Source organism: Calidris pugnax, unplaced genomic scaffold (assembly GCF_001431845.1).
Source record: "Calidris pugnax isolate Ruff unplaced genomic scaffold, ASM143184v1 scaffold103, whole genome shotgun sequence".
Lineage (NCBI taxonomy): Eukaryota > Metazoa > Chordata > Aves > Charadriiformes > Scolopacidae > Calidris > Calidris pugnax.
Genome location: NW_015090990.1, coordinates 17,120,787 through 17,137,263, shown reverse-complemented (window position 1 = coordinate 17,137,263; position 16,477 = coordinate 17,120,787). Strand labels below are relative to the sequence as shown.

General features: G+C 36.2%; 1 protein-coding gene across 3 annotated transcripts in view; it reads right to left on the bottom strand.

Annotated features, from left to right (window-relative positions):
- The window catches only part of RFTN2 (raftlin family member 2), a 34,859-nt gene that overhangs the window by 17,762 nt on the left and 620 nt on the right, over positions 1–16,477 (bottom strand). Inside the window, exons 2-6 of one of the 3 annotated variants that reach the window (XM_014954351.1) lie at positions 15,983–16,129; positions 10,854–11,037; positions 8,725–8,836; positions 6,387–6,699; positions 3,188–3,388 (exon numbers count right to left, since the gene is read on the bottom strand). In XM_014954351.1, the coding sequence (XP_014809837.1) occupies positions 3,188–3,388; positions 6,387–6,699; positions 8,725–8,836; positions 10,854–11,037; positions 15,983–16,121 (949 nt within the window). In that variant the 5' untranslated portion in view covers positions 16,122–16,129. Of the gene's footprint in view, positions 1–3,187; positions 3,389–6,386; positions 6,700–8,724; positions 8,837–10,853; positions 11,038–15,982; positions 16,429–16,477 lie in introns of those variants that run through there. The other 2 variants (XM_014954353.1, XM_014954352.1) reach the window with 2 other exon arrangements.

Here is a 16,477-nt window from a genome sequence, read left to right as displayed (position 1 = left end):
CACCTCTGTTGAAAAAGTTAGATATGTGGCTAACTGGTTTATCGGCCCATTCCATCACATACAATAGCTTATCTTGGTTATGACATGAAAGCATGTCATGACATATTTCTTTTCATATTGTTGCAGCACTTCTACTAATCTTAGATACTTCTATGACCATAAGAGCCCCCAAAGCAAATGGAGGAAACATTACAATGATCCAAATTACTGCTGAAAGAGAATTTACCTGGATTATTTTTATGACGGCATCCTATTTTGGCAGCAGAACACAGAAGCAGGTAATTATTAAGAATTAGCAATGATTTAGTTGTTTATTTTCAAAATTCTGTTTATATTAATACTTCTTCCTACCGTAAACTGCATATTGCACTTTGATTCTGGTAGCAACAGAATTATGCTGACTCTGCAGAACATCCATAGAGTCCAAACCAGAGAAGGATTACTGCAGCTGCCCAACCTGTATGTGGTGGTGGGTTTTATTAAAACAATAGCTAAAATTTGCTCATTTTACTAAAGCTGTATAAAAGGACAACTAATGCTAAAGACAGTTTCGACCTCACAGTCGAAAAGCAAAAACACAGAAGTGAGGTGAAGCTGACAATTAGAGGTACATGCAGACATACAAAAGCAGTTCTAGTAATGACTGCAAGCGCTCACAAACATTTTCTCCCCCCAGAAAAACATTTTAGGTTTCCTTATGTTGGATGCTAAATCTTTACCTATCAAACTCTTACATATACATATATATATGTATACATCATATATATTAAACTCTTATAATAAAGTTGATTATCAAACTTTTCAATGTTCACCTCAAGAACAATCATTTTAGCTTATGAACTCAGTAGCTAAATTAATTTCTTTATGTGGTTACAGACACTGGATCAGCTGCAGAATTCTATCCACGCAGCAAGCTGTGCCTTTGAATAGATCCAGTTTAATTCAACAGCATCTCATCCATGAGTCTAACTGAAACAGACACCAGTCAAGCACGGCTGAAGCAGAAGCACCAACTGCTCCAAAGAGGCAGCACGAAATCTCTAAATAAGTCATAACCTGGGCATTAAAGATAGGATAGTTATTCACACAGAGAAGAGCAGACAGCTACAGGGGAATGGGAAGACTGCAAAGTTGTTGTTGGACAACAGCTGCAAAGATTAATTTCAACAGCTGCCAAAAACACCCCTCAGTGAATTCTAACGTATCTCCAGAGTTATTTTCCAGCTCTAAAAAAATTCTGTACTGAAAACTAGGAGTCTGATTTCTCACCTCTCCTCCCCCAAAGGAAAAACTTGCTTCTTCCACTGACTTCAATAGATAGGAATTATAATTTAAGAGCAAAAAAGACGGCCAATATAAACTGTGCCATTAGACTGTTTATGTGCACAAAATATGAAGTTTGAGAGGAACTAGCTGCCAAATTCAATCTAAAGTAAATATAGCAATGTTGGTGCGCTTGTGTTCCTCTGACAATCACTAAATTTACTTTATTGCAGAGCTAAAGAAATGCACTGATTCACACTCAAAACTAAACTACTGAGAACAGAAGAAAATGAAGAGTTCTTATTATTTTTAAGAGTTTGATTTTTGAAGAACCCACATCATCTAACTTCCAAAGATTTTATGTTTTAAACTTTTTTTAAATTTAATCCCTTCACTAATCCAGGCCTTACTAAGGGGATGCTGAATGCATATTATTTTAAATCAGAACGTCAGAAAAAAAAGCATTAAATAAAGCATATAGTAAATATAAAAACTATTCATAACCCCTTCCTGTATAATTCGTGTAAGCAGCAGATGTAAAATGACTTCAGAAAGCCACTTTATTAAGTAAACTACTGCACTTGATAACCAGCAAAAGTCATTTAAGGTCTCTGAAACTTTTTCAAACTTTTTACAAGAATTTTCTCCACTGCAGGTTTGTGTTTTGCTTACTTAAGATTGAACTGCCACAAGCAATTATAAAACCAGCAACAATTTAGTACAGCCAAAGAAAATTTCACATTAGTGAAGAATAAACTCTAAGTTTGCTATCAAACAACATTTATTACAGTAATTAATAAATTCTGAAACAATTAACTACATCAGACTCTGTCTGTTCCCCTAACACTACAGTACTAACATTTTCTTCACATTGTTTTCAAGCAATTGCACAACAGTAGCTACACACTATTTTTTGCAATACTACTAATTTCTGGCTTTCAGACAAATTCAGTTCAAATGGAAATGAATCTCTTAATTACATATTTTACCAACACCACAGTTTTGGAGTTCAAAAAGACTTCAGCCAGTAAACAGCTTCTCCTGCTGTCAGCAGTGGTACAGCACTGTCTCTCAGCTCTGCCAAAGTGCAGATGAAGAAAATTTGAAAATTCTGTGGGCCTAAAGCTCTATCATTGAGCAACTTGAGTATTAATTAAACTGATAGATTCCTGCACAAGAGTGCAAGAAGCAGGAGGGGTCAGGGAAGACCTCTCTCCCTGTGCGAAAAGATCCTGTAGGATCTGCCAACAGTTGAGGGCAAGGACAACCCCAAATTTCTTTACTCTCTGCATATGCCCACATCTAATCAGAAGAACTTGCAGAAACATCCTGAAACTTCAGCATCAACAGTTGAATTATAATGCAATTTAGTATTTTGGAAAGAATTTTTAGGCCCAGCAAAGAGCTGGAGAAAGCAAGAAGCACAGAAAGTCTGACTTAGGTCTAGCAGTACAGTGAGCACTATGAGAACTCAAGCTGCTCTTTTGTCTCATTAGAAATAGAATTAGAAATATTCAACAAAATGCAGCACAGTATCTAAGTGAGCAGCAGAAGACAAACATCAGGGAAGCATGTATCTAGTAATTTTTTTCCCCTTTATCTTTTCCTTTAAAAAACAACTACACAAAGAAAAAAGAACTAGCACAAAAGTTGTATTTTACCACAATGCTACACTAGTTTCCTGCTTTGGAAATCCTCAATTTGATAAAACGAAGCAGAAATTTCAATTATTCAGAACTATAACTGCCCAGAAAACAAGTTATTCCCTTTCCTGGTACCAGATTCTAGAAATTTACCACAGCTATCTGAACATGTTTACATACTGCCCTTCACACCAAGAACCAAAACATGACCTACTTTTTAAAAACTATGCAGTTCTATACAAACAAGTAAAAGCTTGATGATATTCTGGAACAGTACTCACCTTTAGAAGTTTCCCAGTGTACAAAAGAATCAATTAAGGACAATCCTTGCTTATAGTAAAACGTGGTTAATTCTAGCCAGTCTGCTTCCAGTGTACTAATAACTGGCCCCTTTCTTGTTACTTTCATAGACAAAGCACCTTCATGATAGGTCCAGCAGGTAGAATCATCATCAAAAACATTGAAGACTGTATAGAGCTTCTCTAAGAAAAGAAAAAGGAAGAAGAATGAACCTTTGGAAGATAAGTGCTCTGAAATAAAAATATTATTAATTTCTTATTTCAATCTGGGTTCCTAATTCTAATCAACAGTTTTATTGTTTCCTGATGTGACTGTACACAGCTTGAGCCCTGAACACAATCAGGACAAGGGGTGTGTGTGCATACACTGTGAGATATGAGAAAAATTTGAATGTATTATAGTTGGGTTGTTACTGGACCTTTTAGGTAGGTAGATTTTGCATAGAGAAAATATACTAAAGCTAAGAAAAAAAATCCAGTGGCAACAGGCTTCACTTCTGCTACTCATGGAACTTTGGACTAAAATATTTGAAATTAGTATAAAAGATTAAAGACAGTTTTCTAAATTTTTAAATACTAGAAATGCCATGTACAGTATTGATTTCTATCCATTATTTTCTGAAGATTACTTCAGTACCAGTATAACTAGCTGCCTTCTGGTGTTTCCCACACAATAACTGATGAGCATGCGAGTTAAGCACACAGAACTGCATATCCTCAAATGCCTTTTAGATCTAGGCATTAATATCATGCTGTTACCAAGTCATATACAAGCATTCACCAAAAATTAAAATTCACAGATCTAGAGCATTTTAGGAAATCACTAGTGAGAAGTTATGAAGTCCTAGCTATATAAATGCATTCTACAAATACACTCGCCCCTGCTGTGCAGAAATAACACACAGCAGTTGCCAAAATATGCTCTCAGATTGTCTAATCCTTCAACATCTGAGCAGCCTAAATCAACACAAAACCAAACCTCTAGAAAGCAGAAGTATTCACATTGCCAAAACAAAGGAGCTTGGTTTAGGCAACCCCACTTAAGATGCTAGTAATTCTAGGCTCCAGAAACAGAGGGAGATTTGCAAAGTAGGATTTGGGCTGTAACTAGTCTGAATCAGTCTCTGGGAGAACCACTCTCTATTTTGAGAATTGTTCCTGCACTCACCACAAGTAATATCAGGTGCCTGGAATATGGTAAATTCAGGACAAGAGTTTGAATTCTCATCATTAAGAGATGACCCTCCTGTCTACACAGTTTTACCACCATCATAGGTGGCTATATTGCCATAAGTGTGTTTATCCTGACAAACTTTAATTTCCTTTCCCATGTGCTAAAGTGAGACCACCTTCATATTTGTTCTTCAGGGAAAAGAAAAAAACCCAACAAGTTGTATTCCCCAAATACAACTACTCAATTGCCCACATGTATCAGAAATTTGCATCCACAAGGGGTGCTTTTACAGTGAAAATGCGTACATTATGACCTTCAAATCTAGAACTCGGCCACAATTTTGCATCTTTTGAGCAGACCCAAATAAAAATGGCACACCAAAGTGGCTGTACACACCTACATGCACGTAAGACTTTCTTTGAAAATACACACCAGTATTTTTTAAAAATCATGGTTACACACAACATTTGCAAAGAAAGGTGGTTGTCATAAGTTTTGTTTTAGGAACTCCAATAACTTTACTGAGTCTTCGACTAGCAGTAGAGAAGCCCGGCATATTCTTGTCAAAGGTTTTTGAACAATTTCCTGAGAACACTGCACGTAGGGGATGCGCTGGTGACCGATCTACCCAGTCACACCAGCCTGCACACAGCTCCCTAACAGAACCAAGAGTTTTCCACTTTTTCACTTGCAGCATTTCTATTCTGCTACATACAGCAAACCCACTGTTTCAAGCTGTAAGGAAAGAGTTAAGCTTTAACAGATCATGCTATAAAGGCTCAGCGTGTTGTACAAGAACTGCTTTAATTCAAGTGTTAAAAATAAGACATCGATTATCTCAGTGCTTAAAGTCATTATCCTGACAGTCTACAAACTGGAGAGGGTGCTTAACTCTTAACAGGAAAGTGAAAAGGTTGCTTTTGAGAGCAATTAAAACACGTCTGGCCCATCAGCAAAGAACCTATTATGTCAAAATGCAATCTGACATGAAAGTTTCATGCTGCCTTCTTTCTATACAATACTGCATTGCATTAATTCTCACGCTTTAGATTACTTCTTCCTTTTCACTTTTTCTTCCTAGCAAACCAAGAGGCCTTAGTGTTTCAGTATTACAAGTCACTGTTGCAGGCAATCTCTCACACAGACTACACTAAGTATCTCAGATCCTTCTACAACTAAGTTTTCTACTACAGCACCAATGTTTTTCAGTGATACTTTTCCTTCCTATACAACTTTTTAATGCTTACTTTTCTTCAGGGTGAATTCACTTTGCAACAATTATCCTCTTTGATTTCATGGTCAATGCATTAATTTAAGTGATCTCTTTCAGGATGTTTCTTGAAGGCGTATTAACCAGAAAGAATCCATTATGAACAGATTTGTTTACTGTACATTACATGAGTTGGCTAGAAGCACGTAAACTCACAGCTCTAGCTGGAAGGGGATCTCTGTTGTCAGTTTTGAAACAGGCAGAAGAACTTGAATCATAACATTCTTGGAAATCCATTTCACATTTGTGATTTTAACATTAACAGTAAGTGAAAATGAGGAAAAGGTTTAAAAAACAATTGTATCCTTCTAAAAGATTTTTACTGCCATGTGTTTGTTATATACATATCAAGAAAAAAAGCTATTTGTTTGTAGCACATTTAAAATCAGAATTACACTGGGGGGGCTTTTGGGAGGTTTGTTTGGGTTTTTTCCTTTTTAAATTACAAATTAGAGTTTTGATGGCACATTTGTAATATTCTGCATGAAAACTGAAGTGTCATTTTAATATATTAGCACAGTTCACACATACATAGAGCAGAAGGTAAATATTTCTTCTGTTTCCTCAACTGACCACCTTTTAAAAAATACATATGTATTTAAGGAAGATGCATCTTCCAAAACCAGTATTTCAAGCAGTAGAACATACTGTTCTGTTACTTTTTTCCAAGAACTTTTAAAACCTACAGCTCAATAAAATACCTTATTTCTGAAAAAAACCCAAGCAGTATTTATTACCGTCTCCTTTTCGTGGTTTAACAGGGCTGACTTCTTTTCCAAAGTGGAAATCTGCATCCTGTAACATGCTGTTTTCTGCTTGTATTTCCTCCTCTATCCCACTCTCAGATGAGTGACCACTCAGTGTCCCTTCATTCCAGTTTTTATAGTTTTCATCAGAATTTTTTCTTCTGTGTTCCTTATTTCTTTTGCCCAGCGTCGATTCCAGCTCTGCACTTCCATCTGTGCTTGTTCCATTACACGCTTTAGGATGAGGAAAATGTTGTGTCACAAATCCCACAAACTTCTTTCCTCTTTTAGCAGCTTCGTTAACCTGTATTTGCAAAAGAAGTTTATCTGCAAAGTGATTTTAGAATTGCACGGAATTTCTTTTTTTTTAAATTCCATATGTTCTGTTTAACTACACTGCTGATTTTCAAGGCCATAAAGACACAACACTGCACCATAGAAGGGTGGCTTGTCTTTGCATGCTGCCCATGTTTCAAAGTAAATGGAAGCCTTCCAGCATGTCTTTGGACTCAGGCCAAGAAAGGTGGCCAACACTGGTACGGACTTTAGTATAAACAAAATCCTTCATTTAGAACAAACCCGAAGTATTTTATTACCCGTGTTGCAATAAGTGGTATATAGGTGCAATAAATAGCATTGTTTCTCTAAACATGTGAAAACCAGTCATACTAAAATTACTGAACACAATAGTAGAGATATCTATTGTCATGTGTCATGATTCATTATCCCCTGGTTCACTCAGAGGCTACTCAGCTTCAATATTACTGAGAATAGTGAAGGAGCAGAGAAAGAAGGGAGCTAAAAGCAAACTAAAACTATCTTAACTCTGATTTTAGGCAGCGGTGGGTCTTCTCTGCATTGAAGTCTTAAAATACAACTGCAGAATATGTGCCACCTGTGGGATGTGTCTATCCTTGGAGAAAGGGTTTATTTCTGGGAGAAGGAGTGCTGCCATTTAGGAATGTGATCCCACTGGCAACTTGTGCTACAAGCTCCCCTGTGCAATAAAGTCTTTCCAAGAAAATACTGAAACCCCAGGGAAAAAAGAAGAAATTGCCTGGGAAGTACTGGAATAATGAGGGCAGAAAGGAAAGGATCTCTACCAGTTAACTCACAAACTATTAATCAGAGTGATTAACACTCAAATACCTATTGGTACTACAATCCCTTTTTAGCACCATGAAAGACTGAAGTGTTACAGCACTTATACATTATGTATGTACAGTGATGATATGATATGCCAATCACAGTGATTATACAGAGTTGCTGTTTCTAAGACAACCAAAATAATTTTAAATGTGACAAGCAACATGCAGAAGAGGAGGCAATTTTTTTTTTCCTGAAGCTCCACAAAGTTTTATGGGTTCAGATCTTTAAAAAAAAAAATATAGTTTTATACTGGATTACAGGCTTGCTATTTTTAAAACACTGGGAACACTTTAAAAATAAAATTATTTTCACATACTACTTCCATTTCAGATTTGCTTGCAAGGCAGTTACTGCTACTTTCAAGTGTACTTTTCCTTTAAGTGTTTGTTTGGTATACTATACAACCAACCTGGAAACACAGATATAGTATAAATGTGTCATGTAAATTTTAAATTTGAAACACTTGAAAATTTCAAAACAAGCCACTTAGAAATTTTATACAACTCTGATAATTTCAAAGACCATTAAATATCTCCAACATGCTTTTTCCTCCTCTACCTCTTTCCTTTAAAACTAATGTAAAAGACATCATTAAGTCTTGTAATAACAATAGTTTCCTGTTTCAGAAAGTCTTCAGTTTAGCAGAGGAAGTTAAACATAAAAAGAACTAGAACTTGCATTCCAGTGGAAGTGTAGTTTTCCTTGACCATGCGTTACTTTCAAAAGCTGTGCCAACTATGTATTTAATATAGTTACTGTATACTTTGTTTTTCTGTTAAAGAAAGAAAACTAATCTTTCCTAGAAATGGAATATATTCATGTTAATTGGTAATATTGTCCTTAACACAGAACAACATAAACTTCAGATTTTCTTTAAAAAAAAAAATATGAAAAATTCCAGAAAGAGCTATCATACAAGCATTTTATAAAGACTGACAGAGTTTTGACCCAATTCTGCTTTCAGTAGTGGAAGTGGCCAGTCTCCCAAAGCTTTACAGAGCTCAGTACCAAGTCCTAAATTAGAAAGAAATAACTAATGAAGAAAAATAACTCCTTTTGTATCAAGAAAAATGTTTGTAGCTTCTATAAAACAATCCAAGGTTAAAATTCAAAACTATAAAAAACACATGTATGGTAGAAATAAAAATCTGAAGAGAAGTTTGAAAAAACGGTCCATTACCTTTTCTAACAGTTCTTTCACTACCTCATTTGTCAGTGTTTCATACATTAAAGGACATTCCTCAATCACCAGCCTGGGGTGCCTTTGTCCTCTGGGTGCTGCATGCTTCTGGCTAGAACACAGAAAGAAAGCAGTCTTTGTCAGTAGTTTGCTGCTAACTTGGGGAAATGCTTGCATATAGAATTCTTTTCTTTTGGAATAGTTATGAACCAAACCCTGGCAGTACTTCTTCACACTTTCAGTTAGAACTCAGCTGGTTTTGGTGTTTTGTTCCATTTCTTACACAAAGTCACAGGTACTGTGTCTTACAATGTCAGGGTAAGAATATTAATATTTAACAGGAATTTCATCTGAAGACTGTTAATAGACATCTTTTGGAAACTGAGCTTTATTGACAAACAGTCCTGCTTTTGTAATAAGTAGACCCCAAAATCTCTGATAATGCAAAACCCACAGATTTAAGCTATAGATATGGCAAGCGCAAATCACAAATTCAGTTTTACAGAAAACATACTGAATAGAAGTGGGACTTCTATACTGTTAACAAGCTGCTCTTTAGCTTTTGTAACTACAGCTGAGTTGCAGCTCTTGTACGAAACACAGCGCAGGCAAATACTAGAAAAACACCACAGTACCAATCCCTTTGGGTTAGGTAACGTTTAAGTCACTCAGATTTGAGAATCTGACAAGCTTTAACTTTCATTTGAAGTCATAGGACAGCATTCATCATGTTTCATCTCAAGACTCTTACTCAGACAAAATATTTGTTATATATCAATAATATAATGGGACGTCATTTGATGTTTCCTTCACACAAGCTTTTGCTTTAGAATGAACCATCACTGAGACATACTCAATTACAAAAGGTTACTTTCTGGACAGAAGCTACAGAAGGCACATTTGCCTATAGGAAAACCAACATAGCTACGTACGGCAGGAAACTGGGAGCCTACACTCAATTTCACATGTAGGCTGCAGATTCTTTTTCTTCACCTAGTCAAGGACCTAAAGATGAGTTGTGGGAGCTGTGTGCTGGCACTGTCAGCCCTTAGAAGCCTCAGCTCCAGAGAGCAAATATTCTGCTTTTTTTCCTCAAGCCTTTGCCCACATGGACAACCTTCATCTTGTTTGCAGATGAATTTATGAAGGCAAGTTGTATGAGCAGCAAACACCATGGACAATGCTTGTTTCAAAGTGTCTGAGAAGGTCCCTCAAATGAATGATGTTTTACAGAAGCATTACTGGAGTGGCAGAGGGCAGCTTCCAACTCACACCCTTCCAGTCTTCCAGAGGAAAATGAAAGAACCTTAGTGCCCCACACTAGGAGTCAGGATAGAAGGGGGAAGCATGACAGTTCTTAATGCAATAAGAAATCTACTTTTCTAGTTACTCAAATTAAGAACAAAAAGTTATCTTCTCTGCATTCAAAGGAACTAAGGATAAAATATCTTCGTCCATTTTCTTTATGATCACAGGGTGATTACAATGCAGTGAAAACCAAAGTAATAAACAATACTATGGAGCTTGAACAAACTCTTGATGCTCCCTCAGTGTCAAACCCAAGCTTTTGTATGCCTCCCAATCACAGAATGTTTATTTCCTTCTTAATAAGAAGGAAAAATAAACTATTTATCTCTGATAAACTAAGCAATTCACACTTTATAGGTCATTTTCCCTGAATAATGCTCCTATGGGAAAAGTGACAACACAAAAGCTTTTCAAATTAAGAAAACACCCAGACATAAGAGAATTTAAAGCAGCTTATTATTCTCCCAGTGTTTTGTTTAATCTTGTATTTGCTTCAGATTCTAAGGCAGATGATACTTCAGTATAAAAATGTATTTAAAATAGATGGTTAAACTGTAACAATTTATCTTCCCACAAATTATGATAAGCAACTTTGTATTTTTGTTTGGACATTTACTAAGACAAATTAAACAGTAGTCTATTGTGTGCCTAGTGTTAATTAAACAAAACATTACTAAGTTGCTCACTTTCCTAGACAAGGAACAGTTATCTGATTCTTTGAAGTGCCTGTTTCAAGTTGATAATAAATTATGCACGTTGAGCAATTCACTTACTAATGCATTAAGTAACAGACTGGTGCAGTCAAATTACGTCACTGTTACCTTAATTTTAATCGTGAAAGTACCACTCGATACATGTGACTTGCCGGGAAATTCCTTCTGCGTCCAATGGGCAGCATAATCGGATGAACAGCTCCCACAACATATCCTTTGCTGTAATATTCTTCCACCTTAGATGCTATATCCAACACAGAACTGATCTTGATAACTTCTGGATTCGAGGAAGCTAAAAAGCATTGAATGCAGAAGAGAATCACATTTTACTATGTATATCCATATACTTTTGAGTTAGTTCCTTTTATACAAACCACATGATCTATTCCAAGGCATTTACTAAAAAGTTAAAGTTCTGTTTATGCAAGAAAAAGCACATTCACAGCTGATTCCAAAGCATTGAACTAGTTGAAGTATATATTTTTACAAGCAAGTACAATCTATTTTTAATCTATTTGGCAACACTTTCTGTTGAATCCAGCTTTGCCAAGCTAATTTAAGAGTTGCATCAACATCTAAACACACAATAGGTCTGAAATTAACAAAGCAACTGTTTTGTCTAGCCAAAGCCTTGAACATACTAAAGCAGTATTCTTCAACCCTCGTTGAGAGGTGAATTCCCATACAATGAATTTAAGCCTATAACAATTGATTTGTTTTTCTTAAATACGGGTTTTTTTGGACCCTTTAGGAGTGATCTGTGGATTGCAGCTTGAATTTTTAACATACTTCCAACTCCTTTTTCCAGCATACTTAAGTAATATTACTGAAGTAAGCTACACAGTGTCCCTAATTTCTAAGGAAGATCCCTCTGTGTGCAAGCATTTCCAATCAATACATAACAGCTTGACACTACACAGCCCTTGTTGGAAACTACAGAAAACTTTTTGGAGAGCCTTTTTTGAATGGTCTGATCCACAGTCTTTGCACAGAGAAAAGTCAGGTTCCTCACTGGTCACAGATAATATATTCTGCCACAGTCAGTCTGATGGTCAGTATTTCCTGTTCCCCTCAACTCCAACTGGAATATAACAGCTCTCTCCACTAAGCAGGAAATAAATACTCTTATACAGACAGTAACTGAAGAGTAAATTTGCCATCATATACTTGCTGTCAGACTTTTGCATATATGAACTATCATGCCCAGACAGCTTGGTTTGGAATTTGACGGCCTCTATCAGCAACCCTTGCTGCAAGTGATGTACTTCTTTCCTATATTCTGACAGGTCCCACTCTTTGCAAAACTTTCCATGCATTAAGGCCAGTGTAAACAGCACGAAAGGATGCCTCAATTGGCATTAAGTGACCTCACAATGTTTTAGTTAGGTTTGTTTACTTTTTTGAGATATCAACATTTTAACATGCTGCTTTAAACATTCTCTTTCAAACCATACAATAAACGACAAAATTAAATACAGTAATTCATCCCTAATTCTACAATTTTAAAAAAATATATAAAAGAGAAAAAGAACAGATGAATGCAGTTATATCAATCTCACTTGCTACTGTATTCCTTAATTTCACCTTCTTACATCTTCTTACCTACCTGCCCTATATTATAGATAGATGATAGGCAAAGAATTTACGGGCTTTCATCAAAGAATTCTGCTGTTTCATGACTGATGTGTTCTGTAAAAGTCCAATCTCTAGACTATTTTCCCCTCCATAAAACAGGATTAATACTAATATATATACATCATAGAGGGCTTTTTTTAAAAAAAAAAAACAAAAAACCCCCCGAAACTAATGTTTTACATCACTCAAATTAAATGCTTTTAAATGCCAACTCTTACTTCGTCTCTTACTTTAGAAACAGCTCAGAAAAACTACCAAGAGAAACCAGAATGATGTGTCCCATGTGAAGCGCACACTACCAAAAAGCATCACTAACATATATATTGACAGTTTATTGCTGAGAACTAGCAAACTCAATCTATTAATGTAAACTCTGCCATTCTCAGCAATAGGAACAGGGCTGTTACACTTTCCTGTACAACCTTGGTCATTTGTTGTTTTTTGGTGGGGTTTTTTTGGGGTTGTTTTTTCTAAGCAGACAGCCAACACATCTCAGCCCTCCCTTTTGAGGATGGATGGTATTTTGCACCTCTATCCCATAATTCCACTCATGATAAATCCAAGAGACATTAGATATGTTTTGAAGAAATAGCTGCTCTACAGCCCATGAGCCAAAAAAACAAGATTGCATGAAATGCCATCATCACTTCTCTGGTTTTGAAAATTACTTAACCATTTTTCATTGAGAAAGTGTCCTTCCTGATGTGATGTCAGCAGTAACACAGCCACAGCTATCTTGCTAGTTGTATAGTAAACTTCAGACACCCAATATTGAAAATGACAACAAAACAGCTACTTCATACATATTCATACTGTTATTCAGAGTGACAAGAACTTCACAGCATGTCATCTTGTGGGCTGATATGAAATACCCTTGTGATATTCATAAATATCCCTTCTTTTCCCTAATAGGAGAGTTGTGGAAAAGGCATAAGCATTCTGCTTCAATATTTAAACTATCCCTACTTTATGGTTAAATTGACCTAAAAAAATAACAGCTGTTTTTGTAACTGAGATATGCCTCATAATTGAGGCTGTGAATTTACAGTCCTTGACAGGCATTTAAAATGACAGCTCAGAGTGTATTGCTCCATTTCCTTTGTACTATTCAATCCCACCAAAATAAGAGACTGGCTGCAATTTTCTTGTTTGTGATTCTCCTGATGCAGAAGAACCTCCATGGAACTCAAAGCTGATTTTTACAGTAGGGATAGGACTGTTTTGGGAGCCAGAAGGGGAGAAACCAAAGTACAATACATTGCTGGTAAGTTAAGATGCACAAGAGCTCCAGCCAATGAATTTAGAATACAGAATGGTTGACCTGCATCATGCCTTGGGAGAAGATCAGGGACTCCTGAAAGTCTCCCCCACAGGCCCATTTCAACTTCACATAGCATAAATCTGACAAAGCAGACAATACAGCATATTAAACTGAAATAATACATTTATGCTTGCTGTACTTTTTTCTTAATGCAGGACATAGCTTACTGTGGGATCTTATAAAGGATACTAAGTGCAGTTTTTCTGTTTCACTTGGTGCCAGATCCAGTGGTAACGAGTCACTTGGGCAAACAAATCTCAGCTGTTGGGGAAGATCTTGCTCTGGAAATCAGCAGACACAAACTGCCATGAAGACATAACACACAACTTGACAGCAGAGTGAAAGCTGCCTTTGGTCTAAAGTGATAAAAGGCTCTCACATAGGTTTCATTTAGCCAAAGTATATTCAAGTAGCAACAAGTATGCGAGTTGATTGGGGCAGAAGGAAAAAAAAAAAAGGAAAAGCCCAACACATTCCCTACAGCACTTCAGCCAATCCCCATGTTTCATAAGCAAACAAAATTCAGAAATGCCTGCAAAACAGCATACACACCATTTTTTTTCCTGTATTGATAGTCTTATCTTTACAGATTACAGAACCCAAACAAAAAATATTTTAAGGTCAAATACATACACAGCTAGAAGAATTCAACAGAAAGATACCTGTGTTTACAAATCCACTTGCTTACAGCTAGAAACTGAAAAAAAAAAGTTAAACAACTATCTGAAACTGATCTCACTTATTTAGTATTCTTAATTCCACACTAAGTCACTGGAGCTAAGCACTTTTGAATATCAGACTAAATCGGAGAAAATGAATCTTTACTACTGTAGTGACAGGTTATTAAAATAATAGAGATGCATCTTTATTTGTACTTGTTTCATGGGCTTTTTCTGAAAAGTCACAAACACCTTTACAACAAATCCTTTACACAACACTTCCAGAATCTTGTTACTTTAAAACAAAGCAAAACTATTCAGAATACAGACTATTTAAGGACACTAAAAGTTCTTCAGTCTCAAAAAAAAAAGTTTTAGTATCCTTTCTATTATCAGTAGATTAGTAGGTAATTTATGTATGCATTAAGCAGCCTAGCTTTACTTCCAGTACATTATCAGTACTACTTAGTCAAAGATTTGTTTCTTCAAAAAGAACAAGCCAGTGAGAAACTCTTTATATGTGTAAATGGAACAAAACCAGTCGTATGTCAAGTACTGTAACTTAATAGAATGTGGCTTTTATTAGTATCTTGCAGTTTTTCAATGAACAAACATGCTTTAAATAAAATTATTAATACAGTGCTTTAATTTAGAATTAAAACTAAGCAGAGGCCAAGTTTTGAAACATTTTCAGGACCTCTTTCATAAACAAGACATGCACTTACACTTTTCTCCTTTCATCAAACCCTTCTAGCTATTGCATTTACTTCAAATCCTTGTTATTAAGAACTTCCAGTAGATTGGGTTGTTATAAAATGCAAGTTACTATGAAGTGACTGAAAAACTGAGCTGTCTGTTCTCAGAGGGCAGCCATCTGGGCTTGTTTATGTTTTCAACTTTGTGGAACAGGGAGTTGCTCTGTTAGAGACGGGACACCCTCGGGAAGGAAGTATCCCACAGAGCACTGTCTGCCTCTAGCTACGCATACAAATTTTGTTTCATTTTGGTCATGATTTCAAAAGACTATTCAATAACTACAAGTAAAGCATTTGAAAAAAAACCCAGCAAGATGAAACTGTAAGACTCTTACTAAAATAGCTACCAAGAGACTGGGATGGGCATAAGAAGGGAAGCTACTCCTTGTATACAACTCAAGAAACAGACTTACTTCTGCATAAAGTAACAAGGACAATGACAGCCTGTATTCAGAAGTTGAGGACATTTAAAAAAAAAACCCTGTTATTCAATTAATGCTCAGGCACACTGTATTTTCTGAACAGTCACACTGAATTCAGATGACTATTATTCAAAGTGAGTATGGACAGCAGTATCTGACTCACAGGAAAGTAGGAAAATCTGAAACAGTTTTTAGCCAGCTTCCTTAACAAGGACAGTTGTGTAATTTGCAGGGTTTGGTTGTTAAAAATACTTCAGTAGTTTCCACTGTAATTTTATCTAAGTGAGGACCTTCGTCATGATTTGTGTTTCAAAATAAAAGTCTTATGTTTTGACTAGCTTTGATAAAAGTATCTACGATTTACTGTAAGTCAAACAAGACAGAACTAAGTTAAATTCTGTTCCTTGCTTTCTCAGAACACTAAAGATAGAACATAAAAAGATACCTTCTAGAGTAAAATCCAGCAATACATATTCATAAGCAGAATCCGTCTTTGTTTCAACTTGTGGTCTCTTCAACGTAGAAAAGATTTTTCCAGGGCTGCTATCATCTGGGTCTTCCAGCTTTCTCAGTCCGCACCCCATGGCAAGATCTGCAAGTGATTAAATCGCAGGAAAAGGCTGGGGGGAGCAGCAAGATCTGCCGCTCTCACTACGGTGAAAAAAGTAACCAAATAATTCCCTTTGATTTTGTTTGCTATTAGCTGTAAATCCAAATACAGAAAAGGTCCAGTTCCCAAATCAAGAAGCAAAGGTACTTTCCATTCATTTTTTTAATATAGAAACAGTAAGCCCGTGATGATTTCAAGCTACAAACTTGGGTCAGAGTTGGCTCGATTTCGCAGCAGTGTTAGAGCTGCTACAAACTAGCAGAGATTTTTCCATGCCACGTCAATTTACAGCCAGCCCCCTATCAGTGCTCTCTTGCAGAGGACACCAAT